General features: G+C 38.7%; 2 protein-coding genes across 2 annotated transcripts in view; both read left to right on the top strand.

Annotated features, from left to right (window-relative positions):
• The window catches only part of LOC141507470 (NACHT, LRR and PYD domains-containing protein 12-like), a 107,523-nt gene extending 105,981 nt beyond the window's left edge, over window positions 1–1,542 (top strand). Inside the window, exon 12 of the mRNA XM_074215149.1 lies at window positions 1,383–1,542. Coding sequence (XP_074071250.1) covers window positions 1,383–1,542 — 160 coding nt within the window. The remainder of the gene's footprint in view (window positions 1–1,382) is intronic.
• An 84-nt stretch (window positions 1,543–1,626) lies between these two features.
• Window positions 1,627–19,021, top strand: part of LOC141508597 (NACHT, LRR and PYD domains-containing protein 12-like) — a 70,854-nt gene continuing 53,459 nt past the window's right edge. The window contains 3 exon segments of the mRNA XM_074217378.1: window positions 1,627–1,870; window positions 2,687–2,731; window positions 14,895–14,936. Of these exon segments, the coding sequence (XP_074073479.1) occupies window positions 1,627–1,870; window positions 2,687–2,731; window positions 14,895–14,936 (331 nt within the window).

The raw sequence follows: 19,021 nt of genomic DNA on the forward strand, positions 1-19,021 counted from the left end.
CTGAAAAACTTGTGCCTAAAACATACAATATCATTATTTTTGCTCTCCGAAGGAATAGGTTACAAAATAAGTACCAAATACAAGTACTTCTATCATCCTAGAGGCAATGGGGAGTCACTGGAGATTTTGAATAATGACACAGACAGACTTTTTTTGAGCTATCACTGGCAGCAGCAATAGGAAGGATGGATTGGAGGAGTGAGAGACTTGAAGTGTGGAGGTTATTAACTTTCCAATACAGAGCAGGTGATAGATGAGAGAACCTCTGTATAGTTAGAAACATCATGATTTGGCAACTGATTGCATATTGTGATCTGAAGGATTTTCATAATAAGAATTTACTAATTCTTCATTATCTCTCTTGCCAGTCATAACTCCAATCCCCACTCCAGCAAAGGCCCCCAACCCTTCTCTGAGCATGTTTTCTTCCACTATTACTCAACCAAAAACAAAACAAAATAAAAACAAACAAAAATGCAACTTTGTTGTACTTAGGTGCAACAAAAGGGAGTTCCTGCCTTTGTAATTTCCTGGGTTCACTTCAAAGAACTCAAATTTTATACAAGGAAGATAGATGGCACCAAGTAGATAGGGTCCCCAAACTGAAGTCAAGAAGAATCATCTCCCTGAGTTCAAATCTGTCCTCAGTCTTACTGAGTCTGTCATCTTGGTCAAATCACTTAACTCTGCCTCAGTTCCTCTTCAATAAAAACAACCGGAGAACAAAATCATAAACCACCTCAGTAACTTTGCCAAGGAAATCCCAAATGGGCTCATAAAAAGTTCAGAAGTATCTAAATCACTACTTTACACAGACATGTTGGTCCATAAGCAACTCCTGTTAGACCACATACTGAGGTTACAAAGTTTTCTTCAAAGCTCAACTCCAAAGCTCCCTCCTACCTAGTTCTAGAAACGTTTAGTTACAGTAATAAAGGAAGAGAACACAATTAGGATACCCATTAGCAGGAAGAACACTAGGTGATCTATATTGAGGAAAAGAACTAACTGATTATTGGATCACAGATGTAGAGGTGAAAGGGTCAGGAGAGGAAGCAACTATTAAGAAATTTGAAATTCAGTTCAATTAAGTTTTAGGAATCCCTTTCTATTAATTATCTGTGAAAAGGCAGAGAGCCATTTGGCAGAGGCCAGCGGCAGAGGCCATTTGGTCTAATTTCTGTCCTGCATTTTACATATGGGGAAACTGAAGCCTATCGGGGTTGTGACTTGTTTAAGGCAATAGCAAAAGTAATTGTCAAAGCTGGGGTTTGAACCCAGGCCCTCAGATTCCGTCACTAGGTCGAGAAAAATGAAAATATTCGGACTATGTGGAGTGGGGGGTGGGGCATACAGGCTCCACTCCCCCGTTTCATCCCCAGGCTCCTCCGACCTGGTGCTGGGAGTAGTTCAGAAGCGTTAGCAGTGCAGCTGAGAAGCTTCTCCTCTTCTGCCTTTGGCTTGTGGCCAAGGGGGAATAAAACATCCTCGGTGGCGCCCGGTCCGGGCTTTCTGGCTCCGAGTTTCCAGCGCGTGACCTAGACCTATTGCAAATGCCTGCCCCGGACCTTTTCACTTGCACTTTCTCTTCCCTTAGTCTGAGGCAGGGCAGGGGAGGGGGCCGCGATGTCGGAGACTGTCCGTGCCCGGCTGCTTTGGCACTTGGAGCACCTGACGTCAGAGGAGCTGGAGAAGTTCAAGCTGGTCTACGCGGTGGACCACATCCCCCGGGGCCGCCTGGAGGGGGCCGATCGCACCAAAGTGGTCGATCTCTTGGTGGGTGCTCGTGGACAGCAAGAGGCCTGGGAGCTGGCTCTGAGCATCTGGGAGAAGATGGGCCTGAGGGAGCTGTGGGAGCGAGCCCAGAAGGGTAAGGGCTGAGACTTACACCCCCCGCCCCTTGGACAGCTCCGGGAACTTCCATTCTTTCTACTTTTCTTCTTTCCTCTTTCTTTCCTTGTAATCTTCTAGGGCTTCTCCCAGATCAAAATTACCTTATGCTCACTCAGTCTCTGAAGAATGGTTCTCCAGGGCAGGCACCATTTCATTTTTATATTTGTATCGGTAGCTCCTAACCCAGGGTTTTACATAGCTACTTAATAAACACTTAATGAATTATGTCTGGTGTGTCTCCAGTTTGAACATCTGAAGACAATCATTAAAAAGTTAAACTGCTCATTTAATCACTTAGAATTCAAAGACAAGAACCAGCAGAACAAGTACATTAAGCCAAACTAGAGAGAAGAGAGTCTTAGATCTCCTTTTCTCCATCTGGGCAATACAGAAGATCCTCCCACTTTCCTGAGACTCAGATCAATCCCCACTTCCTTTAGGAAGTCTTCTGAAAATGATTTCTCCTCCTGAACAGGTTGTCTCCTGCCTTTGGTATAGGAGTGCCTGGTACATCATTATGGCTTCATAAATGCTTGGGACTTAATTCACTATTTCATGTAGTTAACCTTTCAAATTTTACAAATCATTTTATTGTGCTTGTATCAGTTCACAAGACTTAATTTGTGTTGTAAATGGTGCTGAGACCTAGCACATTTCCTTCTATCTCCTCAGGGCCCAAACTGAAATCTATTTCTTAATGCTTTCCTCCAGCTCCATTGCTGCTTTCAGTTCCCATGTATCTATTTAGGCCACAGATGGGTCTCTAATTATTTTCTGCTTTTATTTTCTGTAGAGGATCTTGGATTAGTTCCTGCCCCGACTCTTCAAGCCTCCTCAGGTCAGTAACCACTGCCAATGCAGAAGTCCATGCTCAATTATTTTTCCCCCCATCTCTCATCCTGGACCTTAGATTGTTTATTGTGGGGGGGGGGGGTCCTAGAATTGCTTCAAAAACCTGGACTACTTTGTGAATCAAATTAAAGTCTTGTGGGTTATAGCAGATGATATACCCTGTAGGAAGTCAAGACAGCGTCCTTGCTTTGTAATAGTGTGAAATGGTCAGACCTACACTGTACTGAAGTTAGAAGTAATGTCACTTTTGTAGTAGTAGTCTTGTAGTTGGAGAAGGGGGAGATTTGAGATGAGATGCTGACTATGAGGAGGCTAATGGAACAATTCAAGAGAGATATAGTATGCTCTTCCATCCAGTAACATTGACCTGCCATTTTCCATGAATAAGACATTCCATCATTAACTTTTTGGCATTTTCTCTGACTTTCATCTTGCCTGGAATACTTTTACCTCCTCACCTCCTCATGATCTCTCTGATTTGGTTTAAATCCCAACTAAAATAATATCTTTTACATTAAGGTTTTTCCTAACACCTCTCAATGCTAGTGACTTCCCTCTCTTCATTATTTTTCTATTTAACTTCTAGGTAGCTCATCTGAACAAAAAGGATGCTAATTTCTCCAACTAGATTGTCAGTTCTGTGCAGGAAAGGACTGTCTTTTGTCACTTTTTGTGTCCTCAGTGCTTAGCATAGTGCCTGACATACATACTTGGCACTTAGTAAATCTTTATTGAATAATAACTATTCTTATACATATCTGTGTACTTAAACATGGGCATGTAGAAAACACACATGTATATATGACTATATGCATATTTACCTGCTATACATGGCAACAAATTGAATGTCAGTTATATGTCAAATTCAACCTATACAAATTTAAACTCATTTAATTTACCCTCCAAATTCTCCTCCTTTCTGAATTTTCATGTTTCTGCTAAGAGAACCTCTAGTATTCTAATTATTCAAGGCCATAGGTCTGACATTATACTTCACTCCTTACTGTCCATCACTTCTCATATATAATCAGTTTTAAATCTTAACTATTTCTTTTCTCATTTGTATTGTCACAAAACTTTTCTCATCTATCTACTTCTCTGTGCTCTCAGAGACACCAAAATTTTCCAACCTGACCCAAGTCTACCTTATTACATCTTAGCCCCTTTCCCACATTTTGAAAACCAAGTAAAATAAACTTCTTGCTATTCATCACAGGACATTCCATCTCCTATCTCCATGCCTATACTCTGTCTCCCATGCCTGGAATTCATTTCTCACTTACCTCTGTTTCTTAGACTCCATTATTTGCTTTAAAACTCTGCTCAAGCACTACCTATAAAAATCCTCTCCTGATCTCTCCAGCTGTTTCAGTGCCTTTACCACCAAAATTTAGTCATTTGTTTTGTATTATGTGTACATATTTTCTTATGTGTACAATGACTTCCTGATAGAATGTAAAGGGGAAAAACAGTTTTGAGTAGAAAAAAAATTTATCATTTTTGCCTCTGTATTCCTAGTGATTAGCACAGTGCCAGCAAATAGTAAGTGCTCCATGACCTCAGGGCCCTACTCAAGGGTTCTAAAGTCCTTGGGAAAAGGAGACTTCTACTCATAGATACAGCCTATGATTCAGCAACCTTAGGGAACCAAGTTCCTTTTAGACTTATCCAAGTACAACTTATCTTCAGAGAATATCAGAATATATGGGTCCCTAGATACTGATAGGGAAATGAAGGTGATATGTGAGGCTAGTGGCATGTTTTGATATCCCTCAAATCACACTGCAAAGGCTCCTGACACTCCTAGTGAGTCTAGTCTGAATTATGATATGGCTTCCTGGCTCAGGTTTTTGTTATGCTATTCATTTATCATATCTTTTATTTTCTGGGTTGAAGATCTATGATATCAATAATAGAGAGATTTAATAATAAGTAAAGCCTCTCTATTGGTGAAAATGTGAAACTGTCTTGCTCCTTATAGTTTTAGAGAGTATCCTGGGACAGAGAAGTTGGATTTCTCCAGGCTTACCCAGTCAGGAGTGTCAGAGGCAGGACTGACTCTGAGGCTTGCCCATTGTCCACCAAATCGAATTACCTTTCTCACATGGGTAATATTAATCATTATAACTCATATGCTTTTGTGATTCACAGAGGACTTTATAATGTAGGCAAGATTCTAAATGAATGTGGAGGGTAAGGTCTGGACAAGGTCTCTGCCCTTCAAGATAAAACTTACTGTATCCTGACAGTGAGAGATACTACTGTTGTCATGGGAAGGGAAAAAGAAGATCAACCCAGACCTCCTCTATATAATCTGAGTAAAATTCTCCTGGATACTAAAGAAAATTAAATCAGATCTGGTTGCTGGGGTAAATGGCCTTTTGCAAACCAATGGGGCTTCAATGTGATGTTGTGCCTCACCTCCCTGCTCAAAGTCCTTTGTCTCTACTACTTTGTGCATGTGTTTTGTCCTCTCCAGTGGAAAGTAAGCACCTTAAGTATAGGGACCATTTCTGTTATCTATCCCCAGTGCTGCCAATCAGTTGATACTAAAGAAATGTTCCTTGCAAAAAAAACTTAAAAAAAAAAAAGAAACATGACTGGGGTTTTAGGGGCAGCTAGGTGGTGCAGCTAGTGGATAGAGCATCAGCCCTAGAGTCAGGAGGACCTGAGTTCAAATTCAGCCTCAGACAATTAATAATTACCTAGTTGTGTGATCTTGGGCAAATCACTTAACCTCATTGCCTTGCAAAAACTAAAAAAAAAAAAAAACCCAACAACAACTAACAAACAAGAAATGTTCATTGAATTTCATTTTATAGAATTGAATTGAGATTACTCAAATTCTTTTCCATGTCTATTTTCTCCCTTATTAAAGAGTGATAAAAATATTTTCATTATCTACCAATAATCTGAGGAAATTGTTTTACATTTTACAAATGTAGCTTTACCTTTAGTCTCAAAGGCTTTGAGACATGATATTCTCAATGAGACTAAAGGTAAAGCTACATTTGTAAAATGTAAAACAATTTCCTCTGAATATTGGTAGATAATGAAAATATTTTATTTTTCTTTAATAAAGGAGAAAATTGAATACAGAAAAGAATCAGTATCCCTTATTAGTCCTAGGGCAACTTTTCAAAGCAATAAACTTTATTGATATCTTTTGCTTTTGTGTAGCTCCCATTTCTCATTGGACCCCCATGTGTTTTCCAAAGGACCTACCCCCATAAAAAGAAAATAAATAAGAGGAGAAAAAGTTCACCAAAGCTAAGAAAAAGTTCACCAAAAAGCTAACAATTTTGACACTGTTTGCATTGTTTTCCATATATAGTTGGTCCCCAAAATGAGGAGTCCGCAATGAGTTTTGGCCATAAATATTATGATTAGATTATATACATGATTACCTTCAGAGTTTGTCCTATTAAGGGACAAATGTTAATTTCCAAATTTTGGCCTTAATGAAAGAGCAAAACAGATTTAGGTTTAGTACATTTGTTAATATTTCTCTATATCCATTGGTTATACATGCATCATGGGATGCTCTAGTTATAGAGTCAAAAAAACAAATCAAACCTCAAAAAGGAGCTCTATTGTAGGCATTTTTATAATTTTGATTCTCAGAAGGCAGGATCTGAAATATTACTTCTAACTTATCCAGTCAAAGAAGGGTATGCCCCACATCCAACATAGGAAGGGGTGAAAGCAATCCAGGAAGGGTTGGGGGAAGCAACTCAGGATGAGACAGGGAGTGGAATATCAAGGATTATAGTAAATGGTGTGCCCTATCCATTATCCTAAAGACTTTCAAAACCTGAAGAAATAGTCTTAAGAGCCATCTTGATGGGATCATGAAGGCAATCCTTTATTCTTAAATTGACATTTTTAAAATCTAAATTTCTATCTTTTGATCTGTTTCTCAAGGATCATTTTAAAAGGGCCAAATTAATAGTTCACACCTGCAAAGAAGAAATGAAAAGGCATAATTTCATAACATTCACTTTTTACATTTTGTTTGTAGTCATTTTGTACATCATTTTCCCGGTTATTTTGCTTTTTTACTTTTTTTGTTTTTTCTTCCTTCCTATTTTCCTTACTATTTTTCCCACCATTTCTTCTTTCCTCTTTCCATTTCCTCCTCTTCTTTCTTTTCTCTCTCCCTTCTTTCTTTCCTTTTTTCCTTCTTTCATAGAGATCATCTAAAGGCAATGAGAATTGAGATTAGGGAATATGATTGCTCTGATTGAACTTAAATTAGTAAAACTGAGTAAACTGGATTTGAGATCCAGCTTAAAGGTGTCAAGATCACTATGAATTTTGTGAAAAGGGAAAAAAAGGAGCTTAAGATACTAAGAAAAGGGAAATATCAAGATAAGTATATTGAAGCAACATGCGAACAAAAGGATGTAAAAATTTGGTATTTTATAGATGTGAATATAGCTATGGATAAAATATTAGAGCCCCCACATATCCCTTTTTCAACTAAGGTCCCTAGAATTTTTAATCTATTCTGCATGAAGATTGAACACAGTTTCTGCAAATAATAGCATTTTATAATTGAGAGAAACATGCAGATTTTTCTCCTGCTCATCAAGAATGAGAATTTGGTGCTGGAAAGAACTTTGGAACTTATCTAGTTAGTACAGCAGAAATTACTTGAAAGAATACTGTACTTAAGAATCAGATAGGACTTGGGTTTGAATACTTCCTCTACTCTGGGCAATTTATTAGACCTCTCAGATTCACTTTCATCATGCATGTGGCACTTAAGTTGATAAGGTTGTTGTGAAGAGCAAATGGGAAAATGTATGTAAAGGCCTTTGAAATACTCAAAGCATTTTATATATATATATATACATATATATATATATATATACATATATACATTATTATTATATCATAGTTGAGGGAATTAAGGTCAAGATTGTTATGTCTCAAATAAAAATGTATTTTTTGTAAACTTTTGTAAAACTCAATGTATTGTGTGTGTTAATGTATATATTATATTTAAGGAAATTGAGGTCCAGAATGATGAAACTATTGCCCAAGGCAATGCACCTGGTCATATCCAGGAATAGCATTCAAACCCACGTCTCTGAATTTCCAGCTCTTTCTTAGTCCCAGATTCAAGGCCTTCTTTGCCTCCTTAGGAATCTCATATAATCCTAGTTCTACAACCTCTCACTGAGTGGTATGATAGACCCCTTAAGAATTTATGATTGGGAAGTGAAATTGTATATTCTTAATCACAACCTGAACTCTTGCTTATTGGGACAGATCTCTTGGTCTGTTTGGACCCCCTCCCTTCCCCCTGACTCCAAACTTTCTATTTCTCTCCTGTGCTGAGATCTATAGGATTATAGAAGTGTTTGAGATTGTGTAGTTTAGAAAATCTCAGAAAGAATGAAGAGTAAACTAGCATAAATGAGTAAGATTCAGAATATGAGAAAGGGATTATGAGTGGAAACTAGAGGGGGAGGAAGCCATGGAGTACTAAAAATTTGGACTTTCCTGAGCTCCCTCCTTAATAAGGAGTTTTTTGCACTGTCCTAGAGCTGAAGGTTTTGATTAAAGATCACCCAGAAAATCAAATAGTAAACAAATAGTGAATAAAGGGGTAAGAGATTAAAGTGGTCTTAGCCTGTTGACACCAGGTTACTTATAAGATTTGAATTTTTCTACTAGAGGTTATTGAGTCTAGCCCTGGTTAGATATGATTGAGACTATCTGTTGCAGAGTATTGCAATACATAGAAGAGCTGACCAATAAAGAGCTCAAGAAATTCAGGTAATATTTGGAGAATTCTTCCCCTAGAGAAAGATTTTTCAGGGGATCAGATGAAAAAACTTAACACTATCTTGAACTGGTTCATCATTATTGGAAATGAGAGTTAGGGGATATGGTTCTCATTAAGTGGGCCTGAAAGAACTACAGAAGTGTGGAGAGATAGTCTTTGCCTATTGGATACATTATCTTTCAAACTTTCTTTCCTACTGTGCCATCTCACCATGGTTTTTTTTTTTCACTTTTCCCCCCTTGTTTTCTATAACCTAAATGCTCTCTCATCTCTTCTAACTTGCTTTTGCTAATCTTCTCCTCTCTGTCTTGTTTCATATTTCTCTCAATTTCCTCCCTATCTCTTCTTTCTCATCTCTTTCCCTCTCTAATATCTCTTATTCTTTCTATTTCTTCATCTTTCCTCCTTCCATACCTTTTCTATTTCTGCTTCTCTCCTTGGGATCCCAAATCACTCTGGTTTTCGTTGATTGGCCAACTTATACACTTCTCTGGCAAACCCTATCTGGGCATTGTTTGGTCCCTGATTAGCTCTGAGTGAATGTAAATAGCAATTGTTCCTATTTACTTCATCAGAAACGTGGAGGGTTTGATTCTTTTATTTTTTTGACTTTTCAAAAGAGGCAAAATTTGCTTCATTTCTTTCTTACTCCCTTAAACACTGAACGGGAGCTGCCTGTTTTAAACTGAGACCTGTTAAAGACCTTAGCTTAAAAAGACCAAGGTCTCCCATTGTATCCTGGGCCATCTCAAGTAGTTCTGATTCATATTTAGCCACTGGAACCAGATTCCTCCAGAGGAGAAGGGGATTTGGAGAGCTAGATTTCAGTAATCACTCTGAGGAGTAGCCACAACAATGGTCTTGGGGCAAGCTTTCCAGGCTCTATGTCTGATATCAATTGTGCTTGAAGTATCACACTTCCTTATGCCTAAAATGTCCTCAGGGCTAAATAAAATTATTGTTGTTTGTCCTTTGTGGTCTAAAAAGATCATGACCTCAGGGAGGTAACATGCAATTGAATTGGATATGAGTGAAGGGGGTACTGTGCTAAGTCACAGCCTCACTTTCTCCTCCACAGCCATCCGAGTCTAATGGTCAGATATAGATCAGGATGAGTGGCCAGATATGGATCTGGATACAAGACAATCAAGGTTAAATGATTTGCCCAGTGTCACAGTAAATATGAAGTGTTTGAGGCTGGAATTGAACTCAGGTCCTCCTGAGCAAAATCAAATATTGTGATTAGGATTTCAGATGAGTTGAACTTAACGTTTCCCAAGACATTTGGTCTTCTGGTCTGCCCTCAAATAATTATTTCCATTCATGAGAAAACAGGGACATTTTCCTGTTTCTGCCCAAAGTATTTCTATGAGTTAGAATGAAGCAGTAGAAATTTGGGTGCAGAGACATATGATAATTTCTTTTTTGTAATGGAAGTAAATTTTGTAATTTTTTCAGTACTGTTAAAGTGTTCTGTATTCTTTATTGACTATTGCAAACCCCATTACACTCTGGACTTAACTGAAGTCATGCCCTTGGGAACACTGAATACTACTCATACTCAGTGGATACAACCTTATTTTAAGTATTAGTTACTCTTTAAGGATTATCCCTGTTGCATGTATAGTGTATGCTACTCATTAAAAAAAATATATATTAAACTTCTCCTTAAAGTGGTTCCTCCCATCACAAAAAATGCAGTTAAAGAGGTTTGACTGGGCCCTCAGTTTGGCCAGGCAGCTGCCCAATTCCCTTTTCCCTTCCTTTCTCCATGCTGGATCTATGTGATCCCAGTTCCATGCTGTTGAAGCCATGTGTTCCTAGCTCTATGCAACTGGATCCATGATGATCTAAGCTCAAACACCATCTTATATTTGTTTCCCTTGTTTCCTTTCTTAATTGCCTTTGCTATTTCTTCACAGCTCATCTTGTAACTGTCACTTTCTGCTTAATCTTACTTTCTTTACCTATTTTACTTGTTAAAGAGCTAAAACACGATTTCCCACCTTCCTTCTCTGTCTCTCTGTCTCTGTCTGTCTCTGTCTCTCTGTCTCTGTCTCTCTCTCTCTGTCTCTCTGTCTCTCTCTCTGGATCAGGGATTCCTGTTTGCACTTTAGTTTTTATTTCCCACAACTTCTGTTAATCACAGCTGTGTTTTAGTCTCCCTTTAACTCAAAACAATACTGAATCTTGTTTTATTGCTGTTTCTTCAAAGAACCAAACTTGCGAACTATTTGTAGCAATCTGTGAATGAAAATCTATGCCTTTTCTTACCCTCCTGATTCAAAGAGCCTGGTGATTTTTTTTAATATTTAAAAAAAATTTAAATTACCAAAATATAATAAACATAATCCCTCTTGCCCCCATGAAAATTAAAAAACCTCACAAGAAATAAGAGAAATAAGAGAAAGAAAGAGAAAAACAACATACTTCACTCTGTATTCAGATACTATCAGCTCTGTCTCTGGGGTAGATTACATTCTTTATATATATATATATATATATATATATATATATATATATATATATATATATATATTTATATATAAAAGTCCATCAGAGAAATTACTTCCATATTTTTTCTCTCAGATACTATTGCTGATTGTAATTCCCTCCATCCATATCTCCCCACTCCCATTTATGCCATTTTCTCTCTCCTTTCACTCTGTTCTTCTTCAAAAGTGTTCTATGGGTCAGCTGAGTGGTACAATGGACAGAGAATTGGCCCTGGTACTAAGAGGCCCTGAGCCCGCATCCCAACTGAGACACCCAGTGACTATGTGGTCCTGGGTAGGACACCCAACTCCACCGCCTTGCAAAAATAAAAAATATGTTGTATCTAACTGCTCTTTAACATTATCTACCTTCTCCTCTATCACCTGCACTCCCCCTCCATTCTCCCCCTATCCTCTTAAACTCATCCCTTTCCTCTCCTTTTTCCTCTAGGGTAAAAGATTTCTATAGCCTATTAAGTGTGTATGTTATTTCCTCTCTGAGTCACTTCCAATGAGAATGAATGCTCACTCACTCATTCCCCCTCACCTTCCCCCCTACCACTCTATTACAAAAGTTTTTTCTTGACTCTTTTATGTGAAATATCTTATAGCCCATTCTACCTCTCCTTTCCCTTTAAGTACATTCCCTTTTCATCCATTGACTCCATCTTTACAATATTTTATAACTTCAAATTCAGCTCCCTCCTGTGCCTTGTCTAAATATGCTCCTTTCAACTGCTCTATTAAATGAGAAGGTTCATATGAGTATTATCAGTATCATCTTCCCATGCAGGACTACACACAGTTCAATATCATTAAATTCCTCATAATTTGCCTTTCCTGTCCACTCTCTCTATGCTTCACCTGAGTCCTATACTTAGAGATTAAACTTTATGTTCAGCTCTGGTCATTTCAACAGGAAGTTTGAAATTCCCCTATTTCATTGAATGTTCAACTTTTCTCTGGTAAAGTTTTGCTGGGCAATGGATTCTCAGTTGCATTCCAAGATCTTTTGCATTCCAGAATATTATATTCCAAACCCTACGAGCCATTAATGTGGATTCTGTTAAGTCCTGTGTAATCTTGATTATAGCTCCATTATATTTGAATTGTTTCTTTATGGCTGCTTGTATTATTTTTCTCTTTGACTTGGGAGTTCTGGAATTTAGCTATATTATTCCTGAGGGTTACTTTTTTAAAAATTTTTTTCAGAAGGAGATTGGTGGATACTTTTGATTTCTATTTTACACTCCACTTCTGGGATATCAGGCCTATTTTCCTGAAGAAATTCTTTTAAAAATGAAATCAAGGCTCTTTTCCTGATCAGGATTTTCAGGTAGCCCAGTAATTTTTAAATTGTCTCTTCTGGATCTGTTTTCCAGATCAGTTGTTTTTCCAATGAGATATTTCACATTTTCTTCTAGTTTTTATTCTTTTGGTATTGTTTTATTTTTCTTGATTCCTCCAAAAATTATCAACTTCCTTTAGCTCCATTCCACTTTTGAAGCATTATTTTTTTCAGGGAACTTTCTTATCTCCTTTTCTATCTGGTCAATTCTGCTTTTTAAGGTATTATTATCCTCATTAACCTTTTTGCACTGCTTTTTCCATTTGACCTAAACTGGTTTTTAACATGCCATTTTCTTCAGCATTTTTTGCCTCTCTTTGACTAAGCTGATGACTTGGTTTTCATGTTTTTACTTCATTGCTCTTTTTTCTCTTCCCAGTTTTTCCTCCACCTCCCTTACTTGATTTTCAAAATCTTTTTTAAGGGGTAGCTAGGTGGCACAGTGAATAGAGCACCAGCCTTGGAGTCAGGAGTACCTGAGTTCAAATCTGGCCTTAGACACTTAATAATTACCTAGCCATGTGGCCTTGGGCAAGCCACTTAACCCCATTGCCTTGAAAAATCTAAAAAAAATCTTTTTTTAAGCTTTACCATAGCCTGAGTCCAATTCCTATTTTTCTTGAAGGTTTTGGATACAGACGCTTGGGCTTTGTCATCATCTGTTTTGATCCTCCATGGGATCAAAGTCTATGTCAGGTTCCTTTTTTATTTACTTATTTCCCCAGCCTGCACCCTGGTTTTGGGGTGCTTTCCAAGCTTTTGAGTTGTTCCTGGGACACCCTCAGGAACCTCAGTTCTTTCAATGTCTTATGAGAGGCTCTGACTGCTCTCCTGGCCTCTACTGTGGTCTGTGGATGACCACAATTTCTCCCCTCTACCCTGGTGCTGTGAGGAGGGTCTCTGCTCTATGGCAATGGGAGCCTCAGACTGTGAGCAGGATCTGAATATGGACAAAGCACCAGAGTCCTGTACCAGGGACAGAAGAGAGATCTGGGGGTGGCTAGGTGGTGCAGTGGATAAAGCATTGGCCCTGGAGTCAGGAGTACCTGGGTTCAAATCTGGTCTCAGACACTTGATAATTACCTAGCTGTGTGGCCTTAGGCAAGCCACTTAACCCCATTTGCCTTGCAAAAAAACCTTAAAAAATAAAGAAGAGAGATCTGGAGGGGCTGCTAGGTGGCACAGTGGATAGAGCACCTGCCATGGAGTCAGGAGTACCTGAGTTCAAATTCAGCCTCAGACACTTAATAATTACCTAGTTATATGTCCTTGGGCAAGCAACTTAACTCCATTTGCCTTGCAAAAACCTAAAAAAAAGAGAGAGAGAGACCTCGACAGTCTCCCCCCACCCCTTATATTCCATGGGTTGATTGCTCTGGGTGGCTCTCTGCTGGGTGACTTCTCAGGTCTGCTTCCTTTTTTCCAGGACCTGGGATTACTGAGGGTCAGACTCACCTGGGCTCCATGCTCACTTTAACAGAGATTTCTCTGCTGATCTTCCAAGTTGTGCTAGGTGTTCCCTAGGTTGACAGGTCTGGAAACTGCTTCTGCTACCACAAGCTGGTGCCCCCAGGGACTGAGAGGCCCTGACAGCTGATAAAGGAAGACTGGAGCTTCTTCACTCCCTAGCAGTGATCCTGTCTTCACTGCCACCCCTTCTAACCCCATGGAATAGAGGTTTCCCACAATCTTCCAGGTTACCTTGGGCTAGAGAATTAACTCACTAGATCTTTCTATGGGTTCTGTCTCTCGAAAATTTAGTTAGAGTCATAATTTTAAGGTTTTTGAACTATTTTGGAAGAAAGCTCCTTGGAAATCCTGTACACATGCCACCATTTTGTTTCCACCCCAAGCCCGGTGATTTCTTCACCCAAAATGAACCACAGTTGTATCTCTCAGATCTCCCTATCCCAGCTGCTATGGAAGCAAGAATGACTATTTAGAAGAAGAAAAGAATGTGTTTGTTCATGTGAGTTAATAACACAGTGTATAAGTCTAAGACTGGTGCTAAAAATGGAAGGGGAGATACTTAACTGAAACCAGTGTAGAAGACATTTTTTTTTGGAATTGTGTATTTGAACATGAATTGTCACTGCTTAATCTTCCTTTCTATATTCTACATAAATAAACTTCCCCTTTAGAATGTGAATTCTTTGAGGTCAGAGACTCTCTGGATTTTTGCTTGTTTGTTTTTTACCTTTTTATTATCTTTAGCAATTAGCAAAGTGCCAGACACATAGTAATAAATGGTTATTGACTAACCCAATCATTGTCCACACCCAACTACTCTCTAATATCTAAGTTATCCCCTTCATCTGCTATCTTAGCATATAAACTTGGAGAATATAGTTCTATCTTCTAAACCAAATAGGAAAGCTCATCCTTTTGAGTTGGGTGGTTTGACAAAAGGATGAGTCTTTCCTTTTATCTCTATGTCTTTTCCAAAGCTCTTATGATAATGATTCCCAGGATCCCATTGTAATATTCTCCTTCTCACCATGTCTTTCAGATAAACCCAGCTGGATCAGCAGGCTTCTGAGAAGGAAGAACAGTAAGTCAGAGGCAAGAGTGGGAGACATATTGACAGACTAAGTCAAATAGGGGTCAGGCCAGAACCACATACATCAGTGGAAGGCAGGCTTGGCCCAAAACCTGAAAAAAATATATATATAGGCAGGTTCATTATTTAGGAAAGTGGATCAATTAATAAGTGACAAGATTTAAGAAACAGGCACTGGGTGGGGGTGGGGGAGTCAAGAAGGAGAAACTGAATGTTAGTGACCAGGGAAGAATTCTGAAAAGTAGACAAAATTCCCAGCAGCAAGAACTTGAAATCCACCTCAGTGATTAGCTTTAGGGCATAAGTCCACAGTAGAAGGGAGGAGTAAAGGTGAGTTTTATCAGGGAAATGTTAAATTGATTTATTTGGATAAGGAGTCTACAACTCTAATTTCTAAAAAATTTTATTAATCCAATATTCAAGGTGTGATGCTAGTGCTATAATTAAGTATTGTGATCTCACATCATCATCATCATAATGATTATTATTATTAACATAAAATTATAGTAATTCCACTTGGGCAATACACCCTGCCCTAAAACCCAAATCACTCTGGCTAACTTGGTCATTCAGAGTGAATGCAAATAACAATTATTTCTGTTTTGACCAGAAACCCAAGAACCTTCCCCTTACAGAATGGTTTTTTTGTTGCCTAGATCAAAGGGGGGCTTGTTTTGTCTCATTTTTTGTCCAGCTAACTCACTAAATGGGCACTAACTCAGTCAAACTGAGACCTGTTTAAGATCTTAGAGCTCCCACTGCATTCAGGGTTATCTCCAATCATTCTGATTCATATGTGGCCACTGGAATCAGATGACTCTAGAGAAGGAAGTGAAGTTGGTGTCTTTACATAGCCCTCCCTCACATAAATGCAAATAACTTTCATGTCATGGCATCAAATCTCTAATGTCATGGTCTTCTTCAAGAAGGAAGGACCCATAATAACAAGAATAATCTGCATATGCGAGAGAGGTATGCTCCCATTTCATAGGAGGCAGAAGGATAGTTATCCATTAGAAAGGAGCAATATGAGAAGCAGAAGGAAAAATCATGAGAGAATTATGTTTCAGAAGCAAGATGAAGAGAGAATATTTATATGGGAAATGGCAGTTGAAAATGTTGAAGTCAGGAGGTAGAGCCAAGATAGTGGTGTGAAGGCAGGAATTCCTGGAAACTTGTTACCTCCCAAACTCCAAAAGTCATCAAATTGTGACTCTAGCCACAATCTAGAGGGGCAGAAATCACAGAAAGACTGAATGATTCAATTTCCCAATCCAAGACAACTTAGAAGATCTCCAGGACAGGTCTGTTCCACCAGGACTGGGGGGTTGGAAAAAAAGTTGCAGCACAGCCACAGCCACAGCATAGCACAGCCAGCCCAGGCAACCTGGGTTCATGGCAGAGGGGGCGGTTTTTCAGACCTCTTGGCCCAGGGTTCATAGGGACAGTAGGAAGGGGTAGTGAGAGAACTCTTCTACACCACAGTGAGCCCATGTGGGTTGTAGGCTTTAGAGCAGTCCTGTGGTGAGAACCTGCAGTGGGAATCAGCAGAGTCACTCAGCACATCCAGAGCTCTTAGCCTATAGATGGTAAGGGGGGGAGGACTGCCAAAATCTCTCTTCTCTCCCTGGGGCAGGACTCAGCTGTTTGTCCACACTCAGATCCAGATTGCAGTTTGGGCTCCCAGCCACTGTAGCTGAGCAGGGATCTTTCTTACAGCTCCAGGGCCGAGGGGAGGACCTGAACACAGGCAAGAGACCAGTCAGAGTCTCTCATAAGACCCTGGAGGAATAAATATCCCTGTGGGTTGTCCCCAAAACTCCCCAAAGCCTTGGAAGTGTGATAAATCAGTCACAGGCTGAGGAAATGAGCAGATAAAAGAATAAGAATCAGACCATAGCAAATTTGATCCCATAGAGGATCAAAATACATACCCAGATGATGACAAAATCAAAGCTTCTGTATCCAAAACCTCCAAGATAAATAGAAAATGTGCTCAGGCTATGGATGAGCTCAAAAAAGAATTTGAAAAGCAATTAAAGGAGGTAGAGGAAAAATTAGGAGGAGGAGAAGTGAGAGCAATGCAGATTAATCATGAAAACCAAGTCAGCAACTTGGTGAACGATATACAAAAAAATACTGAAGAAAATAATATGTTAAAAACCAGTTTAGGCCAAATGGAAAAAGCAAAACAAAAGGCAAATGAGAAGAAGAATGCCTTAAAAAGCAAAATTGGCCACCTGGAAAAGAAGATAAAAAAAGCTCTCTGAAGAAAATGACTCCTTTAAATGAAGAATGGAACTAAAGGAAGCTGATGGCTTTGCAAGAACTCAGGAAGAAATAAAACTGTACCAGAAAAAAAAAAAACCCAAATTAGAAGAAAATGTGAAAACAACTGACTTGGAAAACAGATCCAGAAGAGATAATTTTAAAATTCTTGAACTCCCTGAAAGTCATGACCAGGAAAAGAGCCTAGACTTCATTTTTCAAGAAATACTACAGAAAAATTACCCTGAGATCCTAGAAGCAGAGAGTAAAATAGAAATTGAGGGAATTCACTGATCACTTCCTGAAAGAGATCCCAAAAGAAAAACTTACAGGAATATTATAACCAAACTCCAAAACTCCCAAGTCAAAGAGAAAATAACTAAAAGCTACAAGAAACAAACAATTCAATTACCATGGCTCTATGGTCAAGATTACACAGGATCTGGCAGCATCTACATTAAGGGCTCATAGAGCTTGGAATATAATCTTACAGAAGACAAAAGATCTTGGTTTACAACCGAGAATCAACTACCCAACAAAACTGAACATGCTCTTTCAAGGGAAAAGATGCTTTCCTATTGAAACAATCAGAGCTAAACAGAAAGTCAGATCTCAGGCGAACCATAGAGAGGGTAGACAAGAAGGAATAATTATGAGGAACTTAATGCTGTTGGATTGTTTGTATTCCTGCATGGGAAAAAGATACTGATAACTCATTTGAACTTTCTCATTCATAAGGACAGTTAGAAGGTGCATATAAAGACAGGGCACAGGAAGGAGCTGAATATAATGATATAATAGAGTAAAAAGATGTAGTCAATGGGTGATACAGGAAAGAACTGGGGAGTAAAATGTTAAAGGATTCAGGGAAGTTACATAGAATTTTAACTAAGAAAAGCATTAATTCAGCAACAGGCATAGCTTGCATACTCTGAAGCCAAACTTCATACCTTCCAAAGAAGAAGGCTACATGCATATAAACCAAGAAGGGCAATATAGGAAAAACCATTCTATGTCTGGTTACCCCCCTAGAGAGGTCTCCTGGGTGCTATGTTTGTGTGACTGGCAAAGTAAGAGGTAAGCTACCTCTGCTGTATGTCAGTCATGAGATCTGTGCCCAAGTTCTGGACTCTCCCATAAGAGTCCATTTCATTATTCTTAGAAACCCATCAGTGGTTCTGATTAGCTATGAAATTTCATCTCTGTAAAGAAAGTGCCATTGTCTCCTAGACACTTTCACAACAACAGCTCCCTATCTGCCTTCCCATTACATCTGCTACACCAAGTCTATTTTCCTCTAGTCAGTGAGAGTTCCCATAAAATAATTTTTTCTTTTATTTGTCATCAGATTATTCTTCTACTCTCTTCACTGATCATCAAGTTAAGATATTACCTAACTCTGGCAATCCAGGGAAACTTCAAAGATAAATAATTGGATCTTTGAGTATTGCCATCCACTACTGTTCTCTTAAGTACCATAGAATTCTATGAAATAGTCATTCAGTATATATTCATCTCCTTAAATGCCATTTCAAAAGTAGATAAATCATTGTCTGAAAAAATAAGAGACACTGTAGACAGATAACACTATACACAGTGGATAAATCAATGGAGTCTTATAGGAGCCCAATAGTAGAATTTCCATATAAAGACCCTCAAATAAATCAGTGTCTAAGCCATTGATTATTAAGAATACTCTTTGGTTTAATGCCTTGAGACTTTTTCTATTTAAGCAGCTGATCCCTCCCAAAATTCCTGTTATTGAAGATCTTAAAGAACCTTGAGTCTTCTACTAAATAAGGTAGAGG

The sequence above is a fragment of the Macrotis lagotis genome, chromosome 1, assembly GCF_037893015.1.
Source record: "Macrotis lagotis isolate mMagLag1 chromosome 1, bilby.v1.9.chrom.fasta, whole genome shotgun sequence".
Lineage (NCBI taxonomy): Eukaryota > Metazoa > Chordata > Mammalia > Peramelemorphia > Peramelidae > Macrotis > Macrotis lagotis.